The 14,679-nt window shown below is 38.9% G+C and overlaps 1 protein-coding gene across 1 annotated transcript; it reads right to left on the minus strand.

Annotated features, from left to right (window-relative positions):
• Positions 1–9,903: 9,903 nt before the first annotated feature.
• LOC145483532 (histamine H2 receptor-like) lies at positions 9,904–11,204 on the minus strand. Its single transcript, XM_081462061.1, has one exon. It carries the CDS (start codon positions 11,003–11,005, stop codon positions 9,998–10,000), a length of 1,008 nt encoding a protein of 335 aa, XP_081318187.1. The 5' UTR covers positions 11,006–11,204; the 3' UTR covers positions 9,904–9,997.
• Positions 11,205–14,679: the final 3,475 nt, after the last annotated feature.

The raw sequence follows: 14,679 nt of genomic DNA on the forward strand, positions 1-14,679 counted from the left end.
GACATAATTTTTTTTAATTCTAGTACTCTTTATTTAATTACCTCATTCTTCTGATTATTCAGACCTCACGCTCCATGCAACTCCGATGTTAACTTGGCTGGGGTGGATGGTGCGCAGATTAAAACCCTTAAAGCCTATTACAGACAGAAACAATTATACGACTTTTCCAACCTCACTTGAGATTAGACCTGCCTGGATTTTTTTTTTAACACTTTAAAGGGCCGCAAATTTCCAAAGCTAATTGGTGTTTTTTAAATCGTACTTGTCAAGATATAAATTATAACAAAGCTAGGTAAAAATAGTTTCTTCTGAGAATTATTCCTATGTGTTGCACCATACCCTATTTCAAACCAAAATGACCAAAATCTAAATATTGTTTTCAGGCAAAAACAGCAAATAACTCATACTTTTTGAGGCAGCGCTCATCTTTATTACTTGTAAAAGGAATATCCCCTCTCGTTTGTTTTTTTGTTTTGTTTTTTTGACATCTTTCTGTTTTTTCCTTTATAAAAAAAATAATATCCCGTAAAGTACTCTGTGAGCTTACGTGGAATGAAATAACGTACTAACCAGCATGAACTGAAATTTGCCGAACTGGGTCATGTGAGATCTAGTTACGTTTGAAACGATTTCTTTGAAACTACAGTGTACGATGCTCAGAAATCCTGCTTTTGCTAACAGGAATCTTAAGTTTTGATTTGATTTCTGGAAGCTGTTCAGATACGATAGACAAGATGTTGCCTCGTTAAACAGAGGATATTACATGGCTGCACGGAGATACGAAATATCTCGTCCAGTGTTGCAAAACGAGAACAGAAATGTCGTGTCTCCAAGTGGCCGCGTAATGTTCCATTTATCATGCAACTAGCAATGAAATACCAAAACATTTCACTTTCGATGCGAAAAGCGCGATTTATAATGTACAACTATAGCAGCGGTGATGAGATAACATGTTATTTTCGCATGTGAAGATGCATGTTCACCTGGTATTTCACTGGTGTCTATAGAATATCATGCTTTACTGCATAATTGCTTGTCAACTTGTTTTCTATTGCAGGACTGGGATGAAGTGATGACAGCAAGATAAAATGAAGAAAAATGGAGAATAACTTCGACTTAAAACTAACGGTGAAAAGTTTTGAAAAATACAAAAGTATTTAAATACTGATTTATTTGAAGTCTATTAAAGCTTTAAGGATACTACATAGGTTGTTGACCTTCTGCAGTTTATTGAATACGTTCTGTGGAAGCCCCTTAACCCTTTGCCCAACCTTAGGAAGAAATCCACTTTTTAATTTAGTCACATTCAATAAATACGGTATGTTGCAACCGTAAACATCAAGGCGCTCACGCCGTTTCACAGCACACGGGACGTTAATACCACTTGAGTAGATATGATATTTGATTACAGTTTGCCTCCTAGAGTTATCTAATAGTCATCTACATCGTACTGCTTGGAACAACACTGTGGCCTATTGAAGCTAGTATTAGTAAAGGTAGTAGTTTAATTGTGTCTTCAAATATTTGAACAACCCGCTATTTCATCCCTTCAAGTTTGTCCCGTTTCAAATTTTCAGAATTTTAGCCATTCTCCAATATTCATTTTACCAAAACAACCTTTCCATTATGCCTCAATGTTTTTCAATGGTCGGGGCTGGATTTTGTCTTTACTAATTGTTTACTAACTCTGTACGTGAGTTTTTTGGAAGTTCCTAGAGTAAGTCAAACAATTAATAAGCGTTACATCATCTCCTACAATACCGACAGCAAGTCTTCCTGTGTACATTCTATATTTTTGTTCTTGAAAACCGTTTTTAATTTATCTGTACTCATGCTGACATTTATTGAAAACTACATTGTCAGAGGGCCTTGAAGAAAAAGCACCGATTCTTGAGTCTTTTCCACTCATGAAATATGGCCTATAGCACAGTTTCGAACAACAAAAGCCTCTTGAAATTTGCTTTGATCTTGTTTGGCCATCTTAGTTACTACAGGCCGACAAACGCAAACGACCATACTATATGGTATATTATTATATGGAGAAGAGTGTTTTACTGGGAACTAAACCACTCGTAGATTCCATACGCCACTTCATCCGGGACCCGAGTGGCGTATTTTCCGTATGTCACCTTTGTGAGTGTCGTATCGTTCAATGACATCACGATTCCCGCCTTTTGCTTTTGTTGAATTGGTTTCTCCATATAATAAAAAGAACATTACACGTTTGCTCGAAGATATGAATTTTATGTTCTCGTGGCAAGAACAAAATCTCACGAGTGAGCTTCGCTCACTCGTGAGATATTGTTCTTGCCACGAGAACATAAAATTCATATCTTCTCGCCACCGTGTAATATCCTCTATTTATTATCTTGCCGGTTAACCTTAGCTATTCTTCTATTTCATAACAAACGTCCCGTCGGTTGACTTCTTGGGTGGAAAATATTTACCTATTAAACCCGCGTATTTTCAATAGCCTGTAAAACAATATTTCACAGTTTAGATCTACCTCCTTGGTGGCTTGGTTATTGGTGATAATTAAACACTAAAAACTGACCTCCGTATCTACTGTTATCTTCATGGCTAGACTATTCAGCAATATTATCTCAAAAGTTCCGTAATTATTTGACTATATTAGCGCTAAATAATCACTTAATCACTTATTAACTTTTAACATTTTAATTTTACTCAATCCATCTGTTAGCTAACTGGAAGACTAAAAACACTAACTTGGAGGTATTGGGAACTTTAATTAGCTCTCTAGTGGGTGCCCTTAAGACCTTCCCCAGCACTGTCTACTAATAACTGACTCTGTGGTTAGTGCTCAAGATTGTTATGCAATCGCTTTCGACACAAACTAGGAGTAGACAGTTTGGGGCAGAAGGGCTAAAATTTACTTACAAGTTCCACCTCTTTCTATACGCTAACGAACATTAAACAAAGAATATGGCAAAAGGTTCTTAACGGGTGGTCAAAATAATTTATTCAACTCCCAGTAGCTTTTTAAACAAATTTATTGACAATAACCGTCTTTCTTATCTATGGTTATTTCAAAAGCTCTTTGGTGGTGGAATTCTGATATTTCAAAACAAACGTGCCGTGCGTTATTTGACTCAACAGGTGACGAAAACACTTTAAGGCTCGATATTTTGTAACGAAAATCTATGGTTATTTTACTTCCTTCTAAAACATCAACAATCTGTTATTTCACAACGAGCTTGCTATTGGTTGTTTGGTTGTAACAAAGTAATGAACCAATCATTATCTGGGAGCTGATTGACTTTGCAATTCTCCACAAAAGAAGAAAGATAACCTCTAGGCTTTTCTGTGGAGAAAATGGTTTTACCGTTAAGCAGCGATCGATTGAGGGGTTTGTAAACCACGGACTCGTCAAATGCGAACTTACCAGTTCTCGTTGAAAGCCTTACCTGCTTACCGGTTCGATCTGTCTGCAATGGTAGCGTTGAAATTCGAATTCGTTGGAGTCATTTTTCTGGTGTATTTCACCATTTACGTCAATGCTGGTAAAAAGGAATGAGTTTGGAAGACTGTCCTTGAAAAGTTGAACAAACTTAAATGCCCAAAACAAGGTACACTCAGAAATGTTTTCTATCTTGTCAATGTATCAAACGGTTTTAAATCTGTCGTTTTCCATCATTCTTAATCTTTAAATAGTGAACAGTGATTAACTTACGTGTGCTTTTTATGATCTCAGTATAAAATAACTAAAAAGATTTATTGTGCACCTTCTATTTGGGTAGTGTCGGACACCTGAGATCACCATGGCCCAAGTTCATGCAAAGAGATCTATGACAAAGATCAGTAAGTTGTAATAAAATTATGCAAAGGCTACGATCTGAAGCTCGCTGGCAACTGTTTGCAGCATTTTTTCAGCACCTCTTCTTTGATAGACCAGTATTACAGTTGTTGTAGTTGCAGTTGACGCTACAAAAATGAAATCAAACAAATTAGCCAAACATCGGTGCGCAAGGTATAATACCTGTTAAAACAACCTTTAATTATATTGGAGAGCGTCTATCTGTAAATACGGAGAATCTGGCCCTCTATCGCAGACGGATTCCCAACCGTATGTTCACGATAGAGGGCCAGACGGTCAACATCAAGAATTTGCGAACGGGACTTTGGGCGTGATGCTCAACGAGTTTGCTTATGAATTCTAAAGGTCTCTGAGGAGTCTCTTGGCCGAGACGAAACGCCGCGTCAGACTAGCATAAAATTAACGGTGTTTTTAGGAAGTTATATTGTTACTATGGTAAGCTTTTGCGTAACACAAATGACCACAACTTGTTAACCAATGATTGGCAATTTGGTTGGCATATATAAAACATATATAAATATCTTAATTGACTACTCCCCCAACGCAGCTTTTCAGGGCGAACAGAAGAAAACAATGAGACAAATAATCTAAATGAAGATAACATGATTAAAAAATCCCAAGTGGCAAGAGGTCAACCTGTCAGCTATAGACAAGCGTGGCCTAGAACTCAAGACTACCGAGAATAACACCAGCTAGTATTCAGAACAGGACTTGAACTCACGGTCTCCGGATTTCAAGTCCGGCGCTCTAACCACCCGTCCATGCTGCCTGAATTTGCTAGATTAATGATCTCTTCTTTTTATCGGTAAAATGAATATTTCGCCTTCATTCTTTAATATTTAATTTAGGTCAAAATTAAAGGCAGTAGAATATAATCGACATCATTGGCGAGACCTAAAATTGGATAAAACTTTCCATGAAACATCAGTTCACTTCCCCGATCAATTTCGTGCTTCAGTTTTTATATTTTGGTAGTTGCAAAAGTAGAGGAAAATGGATGATATGACAACTTGTACTAAAGTGTTCGTATTTTGCAGAAAACTTTTCACTACGACTCACCTTACTGGACTGACAAGAACACATACGGCTTAAAATTACCGGAAAGCGAGACAGGCTTAGACCACGAAGAGACCAAGCTACCAACCTACTGGAACACACCCTTTGCCAAAATCTGCCTGGGCATGACGATCCCTGGAGAGGATACCAGGTTCCTTGTTCTAAACATGAAGGCTAGTTCGCTGGATGCCCTGATTGTAGATGATAAATGCCGCCCCACCACATTAGGTCGTCACCAATGGAAGACATTGATTGGTTACCACGCCTCCCTGCAGCCCAACTGCAACAGAGAAGGTTTTAATGTTATGAGTGATAATCCCGCCTTTTCTAAAGCAAGAATTGGCTATGTGTGTAATCAAGAAAATGATTGCGTTACTGGCGACTCCAGGATCGGGTTTGGTACAGGCGACCACCAGAGCGACTTCGACTCCTGCGGAAACGAGGCTACGCACTCCCCAGACAACACCGGGAGACAAACACATCCAGGCCATGGGATACATCTTGGTTCAGTGAAGAGAACTGAACTGTATAAGGTTAAAGGGAAAAAGCTAAGACCACATGTAGGAATGAAGAATAAATTGTTTCAGATCTGGTTTGTAACATGTATAAGCTTATAACGTGTTCTTTTAGAGAGAATTAAAAAGGGGGTTTATCTTGTTGCTGTTCAAAAAATTAATAATAAAGTGGGTTGATGAATCGATAAATACGACTCATTTGGTGTGTTATCGTGAACAATCTCACTCTTATATTGTGTTACTGACGCCACTTTTAAAGATTGTGGATCATAAACATAACGGTTGGGGCCTTTTCTTACCACCGAAATTCTAAATAGAGTAAGCATTATCTTAGCGGAAATATGACGACTTTAAACCAAACTAACAACTATATCTCAGAGAATTTTCTTCGGTAAAATTACCCTTGTTTCAGGCCAGGGTTTCATCAGTGTTGCGCTATGTTCTTCAGTAATCCTGAGTAGACCTCATTAGCAGTTTTGACGGCGCAAATTCTCGCGTCGGTGACAGGCACTCCGATTTTCCAGTACCGCAAAAAATGAGAAGCCAAGCAGTAGTTTTATGTTCGATGTCCCAGCCCTAGAAATGTCTCTCTAATATATAAAAGGGTAATCTAAAGAAGGTAGGGAAAGGCAGACAAAGCTTTGATTCCAAGAGTGTTGTTTCATCCCTAGTAACGACCAGACTAAACCACTGAAAACATCCCCAATACAGTTACAAAAACATTTTGGCATCAAAATGCCCTATTTTGCCCCTCTCAAATCGGCACGGTTTTCAGAGTATGGAGTACCATAAATCTTTTACACTGTTTGGAAGAAAGCACTCCATTTTCTAGTGTATTATACTTCATATCCTCACTCGTGAGATATTGCTTTTGTCACTCGAACATAAAATTCATATCTTCTCGTCACCGTGTAATATCCTCTACGTTTTATTGATAACTGATATGTGGGACAGATTGCGTAGTTTACTTTCATCATCTAAATGGTGTCTGCGGTTGAAAGACCTAGTTTCTTAACTTCCAAACTGGATTCTTGAAAGTTTATAGCCTAGTTAAGTTTATAGCCTAGCTAAGCTTGATTAGACGAACCTTATAACATAGGTTACTATAGGTTTTATTACTATAAAACGAGTAGCTCTCCTTTATATGTTCTCTACAAGTAATAAATTGCTGATAATTGACTGAGGGGCCCATAACTGAGAGCAAAAACAAAAATGAGAGCGCACTAATGAGCAGTAAAGACGCAAAAGCGCTGTACTACCAACAATACTTGCGCAGTTTCTTTTGAGAAAACCAAGCATCCTATTAGCTTTAGCTACAATCATAACCATGTGATCCTTCCAAGAGGTTTCATTTGCAATCACAATAACTAAATCTTTTTCAGATATAACAACCTCTACATTAATACCATTTAAACTATAGCTACGAGGTGGACTAAGGCGTTTCCTAGAAACGCGCAGGTTACTGCACTTAGTAGGCTGAAAAAACAACTCATTTCGCAACGACCAATTTGAAAGCGCATCTAAATCCTGCTGCAGTTGCAAGTAATCAGAATGATGATTAGTAACCTTGTAAAATTTTGAGTCACCTGCAAACGTAGCCAGCGTCGCACTGGTAACTACATTAGGCGTGTCATTAACAAATAATAAGAACAGTATCGGTCCCAATTGTGACCCTTGCGGGACACCTGATCCTACATCGGTCCATCTAGAGAACGTTCCATTTACCACCACTCTCTGACTCCTCCCAGTTAGATACGAGTGAAACCAAGATAGTAAAGGGTCTTTAATTCCGAAGGTTGATAGCTTGGAAACCAGCTTAGCGGGACATACAGAGTCAAAAGCCTTGGCAAAGTCGAGATAGATAATATCAGTTTCAATCCCGCGATCCAGCGCGCCACCAATATCATAAAAAGCTTCTAAGAGCTGCGTGACCTTCCTTTTTGAAAACCGTGTTGGAATGGATACAGTAAATCCTTCACGTGTGGGACGAGACGCGAAGCCACGCAACGTTCTTGGACTAAATAGTTTTCATTAGCGACACAAGCACGAGTGCAAGCACAAGCGCAAGCACAAGCACAAGCACAACAATTCTTATTTCACAGTGAAAACGGCCTTGACGCAGGCATAAGCACAAGCGCAAAAGCAAGCTCAAAGATCAAAATTTGTCCTTTTTCTTGTGCTTGCGCTTATGCTTGCGATTGCGCTACAGCAAGTGAAAACGAAATACCGCTCAGGCGTAACACAAGCACAAGGGTACTTGCCACACGAGTTTATGTTTGGCCAGTGAAAACACTGGTTCCACATTACCTCGCACCTAAACAGTTCGTGTTCGGATGATTTTGCTTGTGCTTGTGTTTGCGTCGAATTTCGTTTTCACTTGGGTCATCCCTATTGCTTGCCCAATGAAAACCTGGCTTATCTCATTTTCAAAGGGAATGCGTCAAGAGTTTTGACTGCAAAACCTGGTTTTCACTAGCGACGCAAGACAAGCATAGGCAATGTTGGAGGATTCTGTCTAAAGCATTGAGGTTAGTTCTATCTATAGCCTACTTCATCCTGGTGCATATGTTTTCATCCTAGTAAGCCGCCCGGGGAGGGAGTACTCCTTATATGGGCTATATAGGTATGTGCCGGCCTAAAGGGTATGGTTTCCAGCCGTCGTGGTCATAAATAGGGTATCTATTTTGGCCATTTTTGTCATAGTTTTGCACGCTAGTCGTAAATTAGGAATGAATTTTACTGAAGAAGCTACATTTTCATCATTATCGATAAGACCATAGCGAAGTTGAGCCGAGTTCAACTTCGCAGGCAAGCTGGCGGCCGGTTGTCGGCGGTTGTCGGCGATGAAAATAGGGACCTTAAGCAAACCACGACGGCAACGGCAACGAGAACGTCACCAAACAAAACGTTTAATGAGCAGAACAATAGCTGTGTACGTGCGTCATAAATCTTTGTACATTTCTTTGTCGTCCTCTGCAAAACAACAACCTGAAATGACTAAGTTCTGTATATTTTGAAGAACGTGAACGAGAGTGGCTAATTTTTTGTATTTTCATTTGGAATTGAACGCTGGCGTTACGTATTTAGATTGAGCAAGTTCTGAGACAAGTAGGCCCACTAAACAGATCTAGACATCTGCGAAATTCGAAGATAAGATATAAATTCACTTTTTACGAGACGTCGTCCTTAGCGTCGCCGTCTTCGTTGCTTAAGCTCCCTAATATTTTACGTGAACATCATCTGCGGGCGCAACGTACTGCAGTAAGACGATTCCATCCATATTTACAGGTGAAATGGTTGAAAATTGCGCCCATTCGATTTGCATTTTAGGCAAAATTGAGAACGTCGGCGATCCATCGCAGATGCGCCGGGGAACCGGCACTCGGACAGATCCCCGAACGTTGTCAATTGCACCCGGCGACTACGTCGCAGGTAGGTCGGCGGGATATGAGAACCAGGCTTTAGTGAGTTCTGAGCCACGACACGTGAAACGTTCTCTTCCAATCCGAAAACTTATTTGAGTTGGGAGTTAGAACGATCCCTTTGAAAAGGTTCATGTTCGCAAAAGGCGTGCATATTTATTTCTTTCGAAGCAAAAGATAATTTTTCGACAAACATGAAAGACAGAAAAAAAACCTATCACGAGAGATTGGCATCAGGGGTGGGGAACCCTGATTGGGATTTATCCATTTTCATCGATCAATCAGATTGGCTATAAAAATAGTGGACCAGACTTGAAAGATTTGAAAACATGATACAGACAAAACCGATCACACATTTCATTTCCCTGTATTTTTACATTTAAAGCCGGCCAATAAATTATTAAAATTTCAATAAACTGTCGTTCCCCTTAAAATACGAGGAATACAAAATAAATTACTGTATATGTTATAATATATATAAGCGTAGTGCATTATAACATTCAAATTAAGCAAGAAAGTTAATTAAAACACAGCTAGAGAGACTTCCTGAAGAGTTTTATTGGAACTGCCGAGAACTTTATATTTCACGAAATTTCTTTCTTTTATTTTTTTTTCAATAGTTCATTTCCGAATTCTTTTTATTCATTCACCTAGAGTTCGTCTGTTTGTTTTCTTGTTCGTTCGTTCCTTCATTAGTGCATTTGATTCTTGATTGTTTGTTCTCTCTAATTGTTTGTTTCTCATGGATCAATAAACTAATGTTTTTTTACTCATTTGAAACCACGCATAGCAGTAAGCACAACTTTCCACTTCTAATAATTTTCAGACTCTCTATGCAGTCGACATGTTCATTTATCTCTCACTAACTGCTCTCTCCACTCAGGTGTCAGACCCGGTTTTCAATTGAGTGTCGTGAATCCAAAACCAACACAATTACTTACCGATTAGACGACTCAGCCAATCTCACACCGTAGTAAAACCAAAACCAATTGAAACCGCTCCATATGTCAATTTTTTTTTTTTTAACGGTTGACCAATATTCTGTACATAAGACATGCTTGATCCTGAAGGTAAAACTAACGGAATTAACTTGGAACAAAAATCACAAGTTAAAGCTTGTTGTAAATCCTTTAACACTAGAGTTCTCAAACAATCCATTTATCACGTATTCAGGAGATTGTGTACGCTTCTATATTGTTAATTTGGTTCGTTTCTCTGCGACAAGCTTTACAACCAAGAAAATTAAAGATCCTATATAATGCTTCTCTATACTCCTTGTTTAGACATCCATACAGCGCCCAGTTTATGGCAGAGCTACCGAAAGTTAACCATTTTACAACACTACCAAAATAAAATCGATTCGGTAGATTCTCGTTGAAAGCACCGTCCAGGGCATGGAAGACAAGAAACGGAAAGTAGGTAAAGGTGAAAACCCCGACAAGAGTACCTAGGGTTTTTGCTGACTTTCTCTCCACGGATAAATAGTTATTTCTTCTCTCGATCCAACGACAAGTTGCGACAATTCGTTTGGCTTGTTGCCGCGATATGTGAAAAATCTTTGCGTACGTTAGCAGACAAATAACAAATGGTACCAGAATGTTTAAGACCAGCAGAAGAACAGACCTTGTCAATGGAGCCGATAGCTCAGCACACTCTAGTGGGTTTGGCTGTGTCCAAATGAAATAACTTCCAAGCCCGCTTAAAAAAGCAAACGACCAAAGGAACACGATAGATGCAAGAACTCCAGCTGAAATGTCGCTACAATAACACAAAGGGCGCGAAATGGCTAGAAACCGATCGATGCTGATGGCGCACAAGTGGCAAATTGAAGCACTCCCAAGGGCCACAAATACCGAGTTCCAAATGTTGCATGCCGTTTCTCCAAGAGGCCAGTGTGGATAATACGACAAACGGACAACTTCAAAAGGTAATACAAACAAAGCCAGTAAAATGTCCGAGGTGGCGAGGCTCAAGAAAAGTGCGTTCGTACGCGTCCTCAAGTTGCGATTCAAATAAAACGCCGTGTAAACGGCAACATCGCCGACGAACGTCAAAGGGATGAGAAGACATAGTACACAATTCCCTGCGGTCACAAAAGTGACAAAGTGTAAAGATTCGTTCAACGCCAATGGTACAGAATTTTCTTTGGAGGGCGGACTCGCGTTTAAATGATTCATACGTAAAATTGCTTTGATTTTAACTTCTCCACCAGTTTCTTCAAATCCACGGCCGTCCTTTTAGTTATTTAATCACTTTTCGCGGTCCTTCAATATGTTTCGAGAGACTACGTCGTTGACAAGAAATCTAGCCACTAAACAGAAATAGACTGAGGAATATTTCTCATAAACGCTTGTTCTGACAGTATTTATTCCTATTGACAGTGAAAACAATACAAAAAAACAATTATTTGATGCACAAGCAAACAACTATGTTTCAGTCCATTGGAGTTTAAGCCTACGGCAGCATTAATAGATATTAAAAATCGCTCCAGTAGGAAACCCATTCGTTGCCATAGAACAACTTCGTCACTTGCTTGATTTTGCCTGTGAAGATAATTAATAACTTCAATCACAAGACATTTTTCGAGCAGCTGAAATAATTAACGAACAACCAATAAGCTTGAAATTGACTTGGCTCCTTTCAAATCCTTTCTTGGTCAATCTAAGATATTCTTTTGCGAATACAACATTCTGCTCTGAAATGAATAAATAAGAAATCATTCCATCAATATCACATGCCGAGAGTGTTATTAACACTCTTGAAGTGACAACAAAATCTTATCGAAGGTGCTTTGCTCATTTTTGATTATTTACACATTTTACCATCTGGAAAATTGATTTGCATGGATTTGCATAAAAATACTTTTCGCGTGGACTTTTTGAGGCAAAGTGTCACTACTCTTTCTATATTTGTAGTACTCACTAATGTAAACTCAATAAATATTGCACAATAAATAAATTGAAGTTAAAGTCGAAGTTACCAGATAGCTTGTGGGCAGCCACCTACTCTATTGGAGAAAAATCAGAATTTTATCGACGGGCGGCAGCTGTTTACAAGCCAAGACGAGAGAATTAAACTAGTCTCTGTATGTAAAAAGGACTGAAATATGTTTTTAAGTTGAATCGTTTCCCCAATAGACGAGTTTTCACGATAAATCGAAATGTGTTGAGGAAATAATATTACTTTTTAAAGTACTACTAGCGACAATTTATTCTCCGACAGTCAATGTCCCTGTTCGGTTGCTAAAATGATTTTCTTAATCATGAATCCGTTTCTCGACACGGTACTCTCAAATCATTAATTATTCATCCTTTAAAACAAAAAATAGATATGGTAGAAGCCGGTGATAGCGATTTGGATATCTAGTTTCATGATGTAATTTCTCCTTCACCGTTTACGCATCTTGAAAAGTTAAGCTAAATTTTTGTAATCGTGTTTATGGTTTATTGTTACCCATTTGGTATTTTTCTATCTTAGTAAACTACTATTTTTAGCTTTCCATTAATTTAGGACCCCGTCCGTATTTCGCCGGAGGAATTTGAAAACGAAGGTTTCTCTCTGAAAACGCATCAAATGTTTTCCGTCCACACTAGGCCGCAGGCCGGGTTCAAAAACATAACAATCACCAGTCATTTTGGATTTGTGTTTGAGGAAAACTCGGTCAGGGAAATTACATGAGTATCGTGACGTTATCGTTTTCGAAAAGCTTCATTTTTAAAATATTTTTCCCTCCACAATAAACTACAAAGCCGGCGTTTTCAAATTCCTCCAGTTTGAACAGCGTTTTCGAAAAGCTCCGTTTTCGTGGCGGATTAGTGTGGATGGAATTAAGGCCTCATCGGAGAAACAAAGCTCCGTTTTGAATTTCCTGCTGCCTGGTTTGGACGGGACCTTAAGGTTATTTTTGATGTGGCAAAAAAAATGAAAATTCCGTTACTGAGCTCCTTTAACTTCTTGGTTTTATGAATGAGATATATCAATCACTCGAGACGACAGTTTTTCGCATTTTCACTAACCCTCGAACTGTTATGCCTCCTTTCTCGCTGCGATTTGGAAATGTAACAAAGCACTGTCTTTCGCAGGTGATGTAACTAGGTTTTGTCCACACATAACTATTTTAGTCATCAGCAAATGCAGACAAATCGTTTCGCCCACACAAGTCAGGCGGTCGTTTGAGGATCTTTATACCTGCCTACATAAACAAGGACTCCTGGGTACTAGACTCACATAAGGAGCCAGAATTCAGGGCCACGGTTCAAATCTGTAACTAACCAGTGGATACAAACTGATAACTTTTAGAAAACTACTCGATGCTTTTGTTTTCTTTTTATTCGAGGAATGTTAGCAAAATCACGTAAATGTTGTTACGAAGATGAACAAACACTATGGCAACGACAACGGGGAATTTCACTAAACAAAAGGGCTAATAAACAGTACAATTGATTAAATGCATTTCTACGTCTGTGGAATATCCAACGACGGAATTCTAATTTTTGTATTTTATGGAGAATTGATCAGTAAAGTTTGGTCTAAGGGGTGTTCAACTCGGTAATAACTATTTTTGTGGGGTTATTTTATTTCACGAGCAGTCTTTGCTTCACGCCTCATTTTCGTGTACCTGTTTTTCGCCCTTATAATATCTAAATATCTGCTTGACTCTAATGGGCCGCATTCCCGCGCTTGGTTACTGGGCGCTAACAGACATACCAAGACACTGTCACTTGATATAAAAATAGGTCGGCAATGGGTACTTGTGGTTTTATGCTTAGTTTCATTCCATTCGGTTAGAGTTTGTTTTTAAAGTCAGTCAGAAGGCAATCACTGCAAAGGTAAAGGTGTAACTTTGAAACTGGAGACATTGTACTTGTGGAAGACGATAATTTCCCAAGAAACTTGTGGCCCCTTAGTCGCATCCTGCAAGTAAAACCAAACAAGAGAGACAAGCTTGTGAAGCACGCTGAAAACCAAGTCCTCGGTGCTGGAGCGTCCCATCGACAAGATCGTTCTTCTAGAGGCTCCTAGACTCCACGAGAGCAGCTAAAAATTGTTGATCTTGATGTCCTCAATCAAGAAGTTTGCTTGTAACGTCAGAGAACAGTTGTTTCTTTATTGACTTGATTGTGATGAACCATTTAAAATGGATTAAGTGACAATATATTACTCAAGTTTTTCCGTTTGAATCACCCAAATAAATTTAAATGCTTTCAGTTCGCATTTAGGGCCGGTATGTAGGATGCAAACGTGCGTGACATTTCCCCACGTGCGTTACACTTGATTTAAAACTTTAAGCTCGTCGATCATCATGTGATTTGTTGCGTAAGATTTCCCAGTTTTCGTTTTGTTCAGTACGTATTATATCGGCATACGTGTCAATTGCACCGAGTTTCAGTTTAGTTTATCAATTACTTCAGCCTACCAGTTCACATCAATAGGAGGAAATATCTATAAGTTGTTTGTCGTTATCTGTTTTATTCTGTTTCTCACCTTTTCTTAGAATTATTGTAACCTATCGCTTTTAAGTCGAACCATCATCATCACATGACTCAACCAGATGCGTTCTTGAAATTACCTCTATAAATCAAAGTGAGCATGAAATAAATTCGTTTTCAAATCACCTCTCGGTCTGATGTCTACATTAGTTCGAAGATAACCGCCGCTTAAGTTTACCAAGGCTCAACCGAAAGGAAGTTATGGCCAGGAATTCGAGTGTAGAATCAACCACGCGTGATCGCGACAGGCGACCTACATGTAATATAACCCAGGAAAACGAAGGAATTCTACACGAAACATCCCTTGTACTTTGCAGAAAAAGAAGCGCAGCGAGGGCAATCATTACCAAGTAAATCAAAGA

Source organism: Orbicella franksi, chromosome 4, assembly GCF_964199315.1.
Source record: "Orbicella franksi chromosome 4, jaOrbFran1.1, whole genome shotgun sequence".
Classification (NCBI taxonomy): Eukaryota; Metazoa; Cnidaria; class Anthozoa; order Scleractinia; family Merulinidae; genus Orbicella; species Orbicella franksi.

Coding starts and splice junctions, on each gene's coding strand:
- LOC145483532 (XM_081462061.1), bottom strand. CDS start 11,005: ATGAATCATTTAAACGCGAGTCCGCCCTCCAAAGAAAATTCTGTACCA.